We start from the raw sequence: 14399 nt of genomic DNA on the forward strand, positions 1-14399 counted from the left end.
GTAAAGTTTGGAGTACTTCAAAATACATATTGTGGGCGTAATCCTTTTTTCATGCAAAACATACAACCTCACCCGATTGGAGGGCCAAACTCAAATGCACTCACTCATTAATAATACTATTGATCTCGGCAAATTCAAACGCAACCTAATTACAAAGCCCCCTTACCATACTCTGTTTATCTTGAGTAGATCCCACAGGTGGTTTGGCAGGTCCAAAATTAATCAGAAATCGCCATCCAATCTAGATGTGCTAGGAGAAGTTATGTCCGACTAGATGCACCACACATAAATGACTCAAAAATGCAAATTCATATTATTGGGATATACCGACCGACCCTTGTATGCCGATTTATTCTCGGACCGATCCGATCGTCCCCCGACTCTACCAACCGACGACTCTACCGACCGATGAATGTCGGCAATGGCTTTCGACGATATCCGACCGAAGGTATGTCGGCCGAATAGATTCATACTGTTCCCGACCGATCAAGTGGCCGAGCCCAAATCATCGACCCACTGTCGGGGGCGGCAGCCGACATCCGACTTCCGCTAGGCGTCAGACCAGCCGATGGTATCCCTGGGTCATCACCCGACGTTTTGGCAGCCGAATACCGACATATAGTCGGCCAGCCTATCCAAACACCGTACGACCGCTATTGGCAGTTGTCCTGTCAAGAACATGCGGCATGGCCGCCCTGGGACATTGTCCTGCCAAGGACATAAATTGATCCCAGTGACTTGACAGCCCACGACGATTTGATAACTCCTCAGTTGTCTACACCATTAATGATGGGACCATACCGTATTCTACTATAAAATGGGGTAAGGCAACAGTATTAGTAAGTCCTAAGTTTTAAGTTTCGAGAAGCACCTCTAAGCTCTTGAACTCTCTTTCGCTCTCTCCCGCTGAGCCCATGATTTTCCACTGTTGCCCAATCTCCTCTCTGACTTGACCATCGGAGGATCCCCACCGGAGGCATCTCCGATCTGTGAGGATTTTTTTGGAGGTGCGCGACACCGGCGATCGGGTGACGGAGGGATTGGCCGTAACAGATTTGGCGCGCCAGGTAGGGGTATTCGACAGAGGTAAGCCAGCGAGCTCCACAGAGCTTGAAAAACCTCTCGAAATAACGAAAATCAGAGCTCAGGGATCGAGAGCTACCAGGTCAGTGAGGCGCTCTTCCCGCTGAGAAGAGGCCCCTCCTTCACCGTCCATGGCGGAGCCCAGCTCTCCGCACCCAGTGGTAACCACGGAGGCACAAATCACAGCGATCGTGCAGCAAATGACCGTTCTGACAGATGCAGTCAAAAATCTCTAACAGCAACCGACTCAGTTGCCGCAACCATCGATGGAACAACCGGTGGCGCACCCTCTGCCGTCCAGAAGCAGCCGCTGACGTTCGCATCAACTTCCGTCTCTTCCTCAAGAGCAGCCGTCTCAGCGCTCCCACCGAGAAGGGGCGAGGCGGCCACAGCACGACACCTACCGATCTCGGCGTCCTTCTCCTTCCCAGCTGGAGCGGGCGAGGAAAGAGAAGCGGCCGCGGACACTGTCTGTCTCACTCTCAAGCTCGTCGGGAGGTTCGACCCCTGGGGTTTTACAACACCGACGGTTGGATGACTACGAACGTAAGTTCGAAGAAATCGATCGTCGGCTTGCCCAACTCCAGGCGGATGGTCAGAAATCTTCGAACGATGTCGACTTCCGGACCATCTAACCTCTCTCCCGATTTGTTCTCGACGAACCGATCCCTAGTCGGTTCAAGATGCCTCATGTGGAGCTTTACGACGGCTCCACCGACCCAGTTGACCATCTGGAGAGCTACAAGGCTCTCATAACAATTCAGGAGGCAACCGATGCCCTCCTTTGCATCGACTTTCCCGCCACGCTCCGTAAAGCTGCCAGGGCCTGGTACTCCGGCCTCCATTCAGGGAGTATCCATTCCTTCGGGCAGCTCGAGCATTCTTTTGTGGCCCACTTCAGCACCAACTGGAAGCCACGAACCTCGGACGGTCTTTTCTCCCTCAAATAGGGAGAAAATGAGACGCTCCGATATTTTGTGGTCCGATTCAATACGGCCACACTTGAGGTCCAGGACCTCAACGAAGACATGGCTATCTCAGCCACGAAGAGGGGGCTAAGGGGGTCCCGGTTCATATATTCTTTGGACAAGACCCTCCCCCGGACGTATGCCGAATTGCTGGAGTGTGCATACAAATACATGCACGCAGACGAAGGAGCTTCCGATCGACATCTGACCGAAGGCACGGGCCAGAAGGAGAAGCGGAAGAAAAATCGGACTGCTGCTGAACCCAGCAGGCCCCCGATCGATAAACGGGTCTCGCCCCGACGACGGAGCCCGAGATCGCCCCGACGTCAGAGTCTGAGACCGACGCATCATAGGTATGACTCCTACACTCTTCTCTCTTTTTCTCATGCGCAGATCCTGATGGAGATCGAAGGAGCAGAATACCTGCGACGGCCCTCGCCTCTGAAGGCAAAGGGCCTCGACCGGAGAAGATACTATCGATTCCATCGGGGCCACGGTCACACCACCGAGCAATGCATCCAACTCAAGGATGAAATAGGGACCCTCATACGACGAGGGTATCTCGGAAAGTACCGAAGGGACTCGCCGGCTCGGTCCCTTCCCGACCGACAACCCCAACCAACTGAAGAGGCAGCGAATAATCAGCCTACAGCTGGGGTCATCAACATGATCTCCAGACGACTGGATCGGAGGATGACTGCCGAAGAGGAGTCGACGAAGAGATCGTGCCAGGACAATGTAATCATCTTCACAGATGAGGATGCTCGGAGAATCCAAACTCTCCATGATGACGCTGTTGTTGTCTCGACGATGATAGCGAACTATGATGTAAAAAAGATTCTTGTTGATAATGAAAACTCCACTAATATTTTATTTTATTCGGTCTTTTTCCAAATGCGACTGTCGACCGACCGACTCAGGAGAGTCTCTACGCCCCTAGTGGGTTTTGCTGGGGAAGCTGTCGCGGTGGAAGGAGAAATTACTCTTCTCGTGATAGTTGGGACCGAACCAAGATAAAGCACCATCCACATGACATTCACGGTCGTCCAAGTACCTTCGGCCTACAATGCCATACTTGGAAGACCCGGACTAAACGCCCTCAGGGCGATAGTCTCGACATACCATTTGCTGGTCCGGTTCCCGACTAAAAATGGAGCTGGGGAGATGCGCGGGGATCAACAACTCGTTCGACAGTGCTTTCAAATCTCTATTCAAAGCAATGAATCAAAGGACTCCCTGACGGTCGACAAGCTGGACCAACGGGAAGAAGAGGAGCGGGGTGAACCGGTTGAACAGTTGGTTTCCATCCCGATGACTAAGAATTTTGAACAGGTCGTCTGGGTCAGGTCGCAGTTGTCCGACCCAGAGCGACGACAGCTGATAGAGCTACTGAAGGCTAATGCCGACATATTCGCTTGGTCGGTAGCAGATATGTCCGGCATATCTCCGAAAATAATGACTCACCGACTCAACATCGCCCCTGACGCGAAGCCGGTGAGATAGAAGAAACGGACCTTCGCCTTCGAAAGACAGAAGGCCATCGACGAGAAAGTGGACAAGCTACTCGAGACGGGCTTCATCAGAGAAACCACATATCCCGACTGACTCGCAAATATCGTCATAGTGAAGAAAGCCAACGAAAAGTGGAGGATCTATATCGACTACATCGACTTGAATCGAGCCTGTCCGAAGGACAGCTTTTCGCTGTCGAAGATCGACCAACTGGTGGATGCGACGTCCGGTCATCGACTGCTCAGCTTCATGGATGCCTTCGTCAGATATAACCAAATCCGGATGACACCTGAGGACGAAGAGCATACGGCCTTCGTGACCGCCAAGGGCCTTTATTGCTACAGAGTGATGCCCTTCGGTCTGAAGAATGCCGAAGCCACCAACCAACGCCTCGTCAATAAGATCTTCAAAGATCAAATCGGGCGAAATATGAAGGTGTACGTGGACGACATGCTGGTGAAGAGCGTACAGGCTTCGGATCATGTCCAAGACTTGGAAGAAATCTTTCGCACACTTTGGCGACATCGGATGAAGCAAAATCCGACTAAGTGTGCCTTCGGGGTAGCTTCGGAGAAGTTCCTCAGGTTCCTCATTTCTCAATGCGGAATCGAGGCCAACTCCAAGAAGATAAAGGCGATCATCGACATGCGGCACCCGAACATCAAAAAAGAGGTACGGCAGCTCAATGAAAAGATTATCGTGCTCAGCCGATTCATCTCTCGATCGACTGAGAGATGCCTCCCGTTCTTTAAAACCCTGAGGCAGATGAAGGACTTTTCTTGATCGAATGAGTGCCGGCAAGCCTTTGAAGATTTGAAGAAGTATCTGGCTTCTCCGCCCCTGCTTGCAAAGCCAGAAGTTGGAGAAATATTGTACCTTTATTTGACCACTATCACGGAGGCTGTTAGTTCGGTCCTCGTCCGGGAGAACGAGAGCCGAACTCACCAGCCCGTATATTATACCAGTAAAGTGCTCCGCAAGGCTGAAACTCGATACTCGAGGGCAGAGAAGATGATATTTGCCTTGGTCATATCCGCACAACGACTCCGTCCGTATTTTCAAGCACACGCTATCGTGGTCCTCACCGACCAGCCCCTGAGGGTGATCCTCCACCGCCCTGACACATCAGGACGACTAGCGAAATAGGCGGTGAGGCTGAGTGAGTTTGACATCCAGTACCGACCATGACCTGCTTTAAAAGCCTAAGTCTTGGCCGACTTTATTGCGGAATGCCCGACAGCCGATCAAATGTCAGAAGATGGGAGCTCCAAAGAAGCTGCGACTTTTGAATTTGACCCCGGGCCAACCTGGGTGTTACATATAGATGGAGCTTCCAATGCCTAAGGGAGCGGGGCCGGGTTCCTGCTCACCAACTCGGAGGGAGTGGTTACCGAGTATGCCCTCTGATTCAACTTCAAAGCTTCCAATAATCAAGTCGAGTATGAAGCACTTCTCACTGGCTTGAGAGTGGTGAAGGAGCTCGAGATCGACAGCCTTAGAGTCTTCTCCGACTCCCAGCTGATTGTGGGGCAAGTCAAAGGCGAATTCGAAGCGCGGGATCCGACCATGGCAAAATATCTCCAGAAGGTGAGAGATCTCGTGGCACACCTCAAGTATTTCGAGATCTCCCACATTCTCAGGTTGGAGAATACTCGGACCGACGCACTCTCCAGGCTTGCGACATCTATCTACAGTACTTTGGGCCAGATACTTGTGGAGAGTCTCGAGCAACCGAGCATCGATAGGGCTGAGGAGGTATTACAACTGACGACCGAGCCAAGCTGGATGGACCCGATCGTTCAGTACCTGACTGATGGAACCAGCCCCGAAGATCTCGTGGAAGCCAAGCGACTCTGGTGGATGGCCTCCCAGTATGTAATGATGGACGAGCGACTCTACAAAAGGTCGTTCTCCCTTCTCTTGTTACGGTTCCTGGGACCGACGGATGCGGACTACGCACTCAGAGAGGTGCATGAAGGGATCTGCGAGAGTCACCTGGGGGGTAAATCCTTAGCCTACAAAGTCCTGCAGCAAGGTTACTACTGGCCCACCATGAAGAAAGATGCGGCTGACTTGGTTCGGAGATGTGAGCCGTGTCAGAAGTACGCCAACTTACAACACCGGCCCACCAAGCAACTGACTTCCATTGTCACCCCATGGCTCTTCGTCCAATGGGGGATCGATATACTCGGCCCTTTCCCTCCGACGTCTGGCCAGAGAAAGTTTATAGTTATCGCGATCGACTACTTCACCAAGTGGATGGAGGTCGAACCTCTGGCGTAAATTACTGAGCGTAAGATGGAAGACTTTGTCCAGAAGTCTATTATCTTTAGGTTCGGACTACCGCACACCATCATTACTGACAATGGACGACAGTTCGACAATAATGATTTCAGAGAATTTGTGACAGATTTTATATCACGCACAGGCTGACCTCGGTCGGCCATCCACAGTCCAACGGAAAAGTCGAAGGAACCAACTGAACCATCCTGCATGGGTTGAAGACTCGACTGAATGAAGTCAGAGGCCTCTGGATCGAAGAGTTGCATTCGATCCTGTGGGCATACGAACGACACCTCGGGCCCCGACCGGAGAATCTCCTTTCAACCTGGCCTATGAGACGAAGGCAATGATCCCACTAGAGATCGGGCTACCATCGACTAGAGTTGAGCAATACTGTGAACCGAGCAACTCCGAGTGTCGGAGAGCTGACTTGGACCTCTACCCGAGCTCCGACACGAGGCTCAACTCCGCATGGCTTCCTACCGACAAAGAGTGGCCCGATATTACAACGCTAAAGTTAGGCCAAAATCTTTCAAACCCGGAGACCTGGTTTTGAGGAAGGCGAAAGTCTCGAAGCCTCAGGATCAAGAGAAACTATCCCTGAACTGGGAAGGACCCTACAAGATTGCAGACACCTGCAGGCCGGGCGCCTACCGACTTGAAACCCTGAAATGGACGGTCATTCTCCGGACTTGGAATGCTGACAACCTGAGATTGTATTACCAATGAATCCTGTATGCCCTTCTTGCTCGAAATACAATACAATTTCAAAACTCCAGAGTCTACAAAGTTTGGCTCCCCGCCGAAGGTCGACCCGTATAAGAAATATGGGCCTCAACGCCCCGACTTGATCCCAACGTCTCGTTGGGAATCTACGACTTTACGTTGAATCTACGACTTTATGCCGAATCTATGACTCAATCGCCGAATCTACGCTGAGCCTATGGCTCGATCGTCGAACCAACGACCTTCGCCTCTAAAGGCAAAGGACTTCGACCAACGCGGCTGGCTAACTTGCCCACTTAGCTTTAACTAAGAAGGGCAAAATACCAAGACAACCACGACATACCCATCCGACCAAGGTCTGGGCAACGGATATTCGACTTACGACATGCCGACTTGGTTACGATCGGTTGAAGGGTATCCGGCTTGCCACCATTTATCATTCACCACGACATACCCACCCGATCAAGATATGGGCAACAGGTATTCGACTTACGATGAACCGACTTGGTCACGATCGGTCGGAGGATATTCGGCTTGCCACCGTTTATCATACGCCCGACGTGCATGTCCGACCGAAGGTCGGGCAACGGATATTCGACCCTTCATCGGTGTCCTATCCGAATACGTCGGATCCTACTCGACTATCGGACTCTACGATGTAATCGTGTCGACATGCTACGTTTGGTGGTTGGCCGACACTCGGCTTGACGTACACGCCCGACCAAGGTCCGGACGGTGGACATTCGATCTACAATCGATACGGCTCTCGACCATCGAATCCTTCGCTATCTGTATGACGGTCGGGATGCCAGCCCGTGATCGGAGCTTGCGCTGTCCTTGGCACAGCGCACGCTACTGACTACTTTGATCGGCTACGCTAGACCCTACCGAACGTCCTAGTGAGATATGTCGGAGCTACGACCTATGCACTCGGAGATGGCTCGGATGATCAAACACATTCAACTGCACGTGAAAAAAAGTGTGAAAAGTCTTTGATTTTGTTAAGTTAAAATGACTTACAAAATTGGATCGAAGCCCGATTACAAAATTGGAACGAAGCCCGATTACAGATATCAAAGACTAAATAAAAAATAGAAATATAAAGATAATGGGCAGATACTCTGACTATTCGTCGGAGTCGACTTCTTGCACCGGATGGAGTTTGGGAGCAACCGGCGTGCTCGCTCGGGTCGAGGAGGGATCGGGGGTTGGAGCCACCTCATCCTCGGCAACTCGCTCCGTCGGCAGTGGGTCGGCCTCTCCCTCTACGGCTTGATCCTCCGACCCTGGAGGGACGATGCTGCTCAAGTCAAGCTTCGGGTGCAGACTCTGAATCGCATCCCGAGCATCCTCGTACCCCACCCGATAGGAGGCGAAGTCGCTCTCGAGGAGCTCCTCTCGGTACTCGTTCGAGCTACAGAAGTCCTCCACCGCCCGACTCAGTGCCTCCTTGGCCGACTCTGCCTCCGCCTTCGATATGTCGACGTCGGCTTGGGTGGAGGACAAGTTCTCCTCAATCTTAGCCAGATTCTCCAGGCTAACGCAAAGCTGTTCACGCTCGGCCTCGAGTTCCCTGATGCAGTCGTCCCGCTCGTGTCTCAGTCGGTGAACGGAGCGGGTCTTGCGCCGAACCTGCTCACGGGCCGACTGAAGCTCGGCCTTCGAGGCAGCTAGGTCGTTACTAAGTCGGGAGATCTCCTCCTCGAGTCTAACCTCACGGTCGACCGACAACTTCAGCTGGTTGACCAGCGTCGCCTTCTCAGCCTCGATGATCTCGGTCCTTTTATTTCAGGCCGCCCGAAAGTCGCCGAACCTCCGATATCTGGCCTCCAGCTCGGATATATTGTAGATCAGCTGCAGGTAGAAAGTCGGTTGTCAGAAAACTGAACTGATAGAAAACAATAATGAAGAGGAAAGAGGAAGAAGAGGAGCTCACCTGGATCATAGTCGGCTAAAAGGAATAAAGTATGTCGGTCACCAGCCGACTCTTCATAATCTCCCGGTCGGTCGGGAGAATGGTTGCCTGGCACAACCTCCTGACCAAATCATGGTTGGCCAGGGTCGACGCCCCTTCGAAAAGCTGAACGTCGGATGATGCGGTGCGGCCGGCCGACCTTGCGTCGTCGTCCGACGCCATCGGAGCCTTCCCTCGTTCGGCCGCCCAAGCCCGAAAATCAGAGAGAGATGGGAAGCTCGAGCTCGACTGGATCCCTCCCGAGGCCGCGACGGCCGCCGCCGCAGGTCGTTCGGGCTCACATGCTTCGGCCCGAACCTCTTCTGTGGGTGGGGGAGCCGATGCTCCTTCGGCTGCCCCCTCGGCCGCCCCTTCCTCGGACGGTGCTTCGGGTGGCACCGCCGGCGCCGACAGGGTGATAACCGGCTCGTAGCCCGACGCACGTTCGGTGTCGGGCTGCGCTGCCACCGTCGCAATGTCTGTCGGCGATGCTATCTGGGGCCTCTTGGGAGGCCGCGAAGGTCCGGCCCCGGGCGTCAGTCTCTTCCTCGCCGCATGTTGTCAAATGTCGGCGTCGGTCAGCCTCACTCTCGACGGCATCCCTGCAATTTCAACAAAGGGTCAGCACAAGTCCAAAGACGGATAGAAAAGACAAAGGACGACCGGCGGACCGAGATGTACCTAAACGGAGAACTGAACTTAGGCCGGCGTCGTACAGAGCTTGCTCGGTGACGAGCTCCCTCTGCTTCGGCACCGACACATCCTTCAATCGGTGAAAGTCCTCTCAGTCTCCATCTTCCACCCGACTGTTTTCATTCGGCTGAGTCCGAGGGTCGCCCCAGCGGGAAGGGAACCCCCAAGGTAGCGAAGAAGCAAAGAAAAATTGGTTCTTCCACCCATGGATCGATGATGGAAGACCGGTGATGAACGAAAGACCCTTCCGGAGATTGAAGAACCACCACCCTCGGGCTTTCGGGTGGGGTCGGAGGATGAAGAACGCCCGGAAGAGAGAAATACGAGGGAAGGTCGGCAAAAGCCGACACAACAATGCAAAACTAATTATCAACCGGACTGAGTTCGGCGTCAGTTGCACCGGACAAAGCCCGTAGTAATCTAAGACGTTCCGAACGAACTCCGAAATCGAAAAACGAAGACCTGCCCGAAGGTCCTCAACATAAAAGGCCACCTGATCCGGAGGTGGGTTGTTAACCCGACCCTCAGCCCCAGGGGCGAAGAGCTTGAATTGCTCCGGGATACTGTACTGTTCCCTGAGCCGTTCGACGTTTGCCCTCGAAAATGAAGAAACCTCCACCTTCGGGGTCGATCGGAAATTATCAGTCAGGTTTCCCGACTGACTTCCTCGAAGAGAGATCCTAGCCATAACGCTGGCCCCAGAAAAGGAGAACAAAAAAAAATGGTAGGGGAGAAAGGGCACAAGAAGACAAGAACAGGCAAAACTTCAAGAAGAGTTTTCAAAGGGAGAGCATGGAGATAACTACCTGGAACTGGGGGATAATTCGACAAGGTCTCAGCGCCAGGAATGGATTTGCAGCAAAAAGTGAAGTTTTGGATGTAAGTGGCCGCATATATATAAGGCCCTTCAACGGTCGAGATGAAAGCACGATGAATGAGGGCTTCCCGGATGCCGACACGTGGCACCACCTGGGCCCTTCCTCAGTCCGACGGTTCGCCGCACCTGCCCCCAGATCGAGCCACATCGTCTCCATCCACGTGAACAGTTCTGGCCCAATGGCCCTCTGACACGTGGTAGAAAAGCCGCGTCTCGGGATTCATTAATCGATGGCGGTTCATATTCCCAAGGAGATGGCGGTTCTTGTTCCCAAGGAGACGGCGGTTTGCGTTCCCAAGGAGTCGTCCGGCATCGGATCGCTCATTGGTACGGTCACCGGCGTCAGAGCATGACGTGATGGAAAATCACTCCTTTCGTCCGAAGCCGTCGCCCATGAGAAAGCGCTGGCCAATACGCCATCCGACTCAAGAGTGGGGGGCAACTGTTGAGATATACCGACCGATCCTTGTACGCCGACTTACCCTCGGACCGATTCGACCGTCATCCGACTCTACCGACCGACGACTCTACCGACCGATGACTGCCGGCAATGGCTTTCAACGATATCTGACCGAAGGTATGTCGGTCGAACAGACTCATACTGTTCCCAACCGGTCAAGCGGTCGAGCCCAAATCACCGACCCACTATCGGGGGCGGCAGTCGACATCCGACTTTCGCTAGGCGCCAGACCAGCCGATGGTGTCCCTGGATCATCATCCGACGTTTTGGCAGCCGAATACCGACATATAGTTGGCCAGCCCATCCAAACACTGTTCGATCGCTATGGGCAGTTGTCCTGTCAAGGACATGCGGCATGACCGTCTTGGAGTATTGTCCTGTCAAGGATATAAATTGATCCCAGTGACTTGACAGCCCACGATGATTTGACAGCTCCCGATGATTTGACAACTTCTCAATTGTCTGTATCATTAATGATGGGACCATATCGCATTCTACTACAAAATGAGATAAGACAATAGTATTGGTAAGTTCTAAGTTCTAAATTTTGAGAAGCGCTTTTAAGCTCTTGAACTCTCTTTCGCTCTCTCTCATTGAGTTTTTGATTTTTTATTATTATTAAGTCTCCTATCTAATTTGGTCATCGGAGGATTTTTATTAAAATATTTTTGATCTGTGAAATTTTTTTTTATATTATGTGATATCCACGATAGAGAGATTGGCCGCAATTCATATCTACCGGTAAGCAGGAACAAAATTTGTGGCATATCCTCGTGTTATAGACTTTTCCAGAAGACAATAATAGATTTCTGTAAGCACCGGTACAAAGGATAAGGCTCTCGCTGGCTGGCACGCTTGCACGGTACTTCCATACTGACATATGAGGTCAGGGACCAAACAGCACATGGGGAGAGCCCGCCACCACCGGAAAAAAGGTAGGTGGGCGAGTCCCACCGAGTACTCGATATTAAATACTACTACCACTACTTTATTTCACAGTGTTGTCCATTCACATGACATAAACCTTCCATCAATTTGTCTCCCGGCTCCAGCTGCGCTGCTGCCGCAAACCTAACGGGCAGCCGCAGCCCATCGCTTTTGATTCATTGAATGATAGGAATATATATCCATCAACTTAGAATTTATTAATTAATCATATAAAAATCGTACAGAAGGACCTGCAGGGACCTCGATCTGCCCGTCAATGGCGGGCGGGCGGACGGAAACCCAATCATCTGCGGCGCACGTTAGCAGAACCCGGAGTTATAAGCCCACCGGACAGAAAAGAGGAGACTGGAGAGACTTGGTCGGCGAAAAGAGCTAAAGAGGCTCAAGAATTCCAAAAAGTTTACGAATTAAAGCCAGATCTGGGACAATCCTCGATCCTCTTACCGTTACCGAACGGTGCACGGATATTTACACACAACACACGGTCGGATCGAGGAGTTCAATAAAGAAAAGAACGGCGGATTCGAGAATCCTAGCACGCGATCCCGACGGCGCTGGGCGGCGGAGGGGATGCCGGGAGGCGGGAGGAGAAGTTCCGGTACCGGAACTCCTCATCGGCGAGCGCCTCGTCCTCGAACCCCTCGTCGAAGTTGAGCGCGTAGCTAAGGGCGTCGTACCCGAAGTCCCCGGACTGCCGGCGCTGCCGCCCCATCCGCGAGATCATGCCCCGGCACCGGTTCTTGATCTCCGGTAGCTCCTGCGCCTTGGACCGGAGCCACACCGACGACGACCGGATCAGCGACAGCGGCCGCTCCTCGTCGGCGGCGCCGGCGACTGGATCCTCTCCGCCGGGCGCGACGCGGAAGCAGCAGGAGAAGCAGATCGAGGACCGGAGCTTCTGCTTGAGAGACGACGGCGAGGAGGGGGAGGAGGTCTCGTAATCCATCGGACTTAGGGTTAGGGTTTGGGAGAAGGGAATCGAGGGATTTGGGAATATATAGACGGATAAGGACAGATCCATGGGCGCGGAGCGATGGTTTTATTACAATGCACGCCGCGTCTCCGTGAGCCGTGAGGGTAGTTTGGGTAGTTTAGGATAAATTTGAGGCGCCTGTCAGTGGGGCCCCGGTGCCTAAAATTTCCACTCTGAGATCGTACCGGTAGCGGATGGCAATAGGATGTGAGTTCGGGACTAGCTTCAGCTGGACAAAATATCTTATTTATGATAATAACCTTCCGTTTATTTTCTTGGATGCACGCTCCATGCGATTAGGCGAAGGAAACAGTAGTAGCGGGTGTGTGAGAATATTCTAAAGAGAAAGGAGCATGGGTTATCAGGGAGCCGGGCGAGTTCGGGGTCAAACGTTTGACGGGCGGTCGCTCACGTCCAACTCATCATGAGGTCATCAATATAATAATGGGGTGCGGCGTGGTAACTTTTTTTTTTTGTGATAAGATGGTAACTTTTTTTCTTTTTTTTTTTTCAAAGGAGGACGGCAAAGGCTGGCGTGGTGCAAAGTTGTGGGTAAAGAGAAAAGGGCAGTGGATAATTGTTAAGAAAAGAGTTTATATAGATTCTTTGGGCCTGCAAGGTGGGGTACTTTTGCCACTACGGTTGTCTGGCATGATCTTGCTTACGAGATCAAGACAGGAGAGACAAAAGAAAAAGTGCAATGCGATTGGATTAGATTAGGTATGGATCATGTCAGATATAGGATAGAGTAAAAATTCATCAATCGGATTAATACTTTGTTTATCATTAGAAAACTATATCATCTTTTCTACTACAGCATCAAATAATTACATCCATAGAAAGGAATGCCAACTAATGTCTTTTAGATGGATTTGTTTTTAGAGGATGATGTAGATGATGGTCGGCCAATTACATCCAATGTAATTTCTATGATACACATAACTAGCATAGCCTACAATTGTTTCATACTAATTATCATAACAAAAATATAATTAAACAGTTTTAACTTGCAAAACAGTCATTTATGATTTTTTATATTGTATTGAATATTACTGTATCATTGCGTCTAAAGATTTGATGTGATCCATCCTTCACTCCGATGGTTTGAAAGTGCAAGTAAAAGATAACAAAACACTAAATTCTTTTACATGTGAGGGGCATTTGCGTGCAAGATGAAGAATTTTCTCCTTTATTTAATACTATCGTTTGATAAGTCACCTATGCTTAATGTGTAAGAGACTATGCCGAAAGTTTTTTCTTTATCAACTGGTCATAGCCGTGTTTCTTTTCTATTAATTTCAAACTAGCATGCTGCACGTTCGTGTATAGGAAAGGAGATATTTGGGATGCGTGGAATCCGATCAAAGTTACAAAGAGACGGAACTCTGCTTCGGTATTTGAGAAACAAAATAAATAAATAAATATAAAATTCAAATGGGAGAGAAATTGAAATACCCTAATTTGTGTTACCAGAAGAAAAATCCAAATTTCCATTATAATAATATCAGAAATCTTCTTTCATTGTGTGGGGAGGTTGAGAGTGTGGGGAGGTTGGATAGCGTGTATGGGTGGCAATCGAGTTGAATCAAACTGTATATGGGTCAGATTAAAAAACTTTAAATTTAAATCTGAAATAAATAGATCAAGATTTGAAAATCTAAACATATAATATTTAATAAATAGGTAATTTAACTCAACCTACTTAACATGCTTCAAAAATAGATAACCTACTTAATCTGTTTAATTTGTTAGCCTATATACCCTATTAATCTGTATAATCCACATAATTTATTAACTTATTTATTAAATTTTTAAATAGGTAATTTGATTAATTTAATTTAATTTGATTATTAAATAGATTAAACAGATTAAATAGATCAAATAATAAGAATCTAAATCTGATCTGATTATTAAATAGTTTA

At 50.4% G+C, this 14399-nt stretch overlaps 1 protein-coding gene across 1 annotated transcript; it reads right to left on the minus strand.

Annotated features, from left to right (window-relative positions):
- Nucleotides 1-11682: 11682 nt before the first annotated feature.
- LOC105050093 (uncharacterized) lies at nucleotides 11683-12510 on the minus strand. The gene has a single exon (XM_010929962.3). It carries the CDS (start codon nucleotides 12448-12450, stop codon nucleotides 12037-12039), a length of 414 nt encoding a protein of 137 aa, XP_010928264.1. The 5' UTR covers nucleotides 12451-12510; the 3' UTR covers nucleotides 11683-12036.
- Between the last annotated feature and the right edge of the window lie 1889 nt (nucleotides 12511-14399).

This window comes from Elaeis guineensis, chromosome 8 (assembly GCF_000442705.2).
Source record: "Elaeis guineensis isolate ETL-2024a chromosome 8, EG11, whole genome shotgun sequence".
Classification (NCBI taxonomy): Eukaryota; Viridiplantae; Streptophyta; class Magnoliopsida; order Arecales; family Arecaceae; genus Elaeis; species Elaeis guineensis.

Excerpts from the sequence above, each read along its gene's own strand:
- LOC105050093 (XM_010929962.3), bottom strand. The coding sequence starts at position 12,450 with ATGGATTACGAGACCTCCTCCCCCTCCTCGCCGTCGTCTCTCAAGCAG.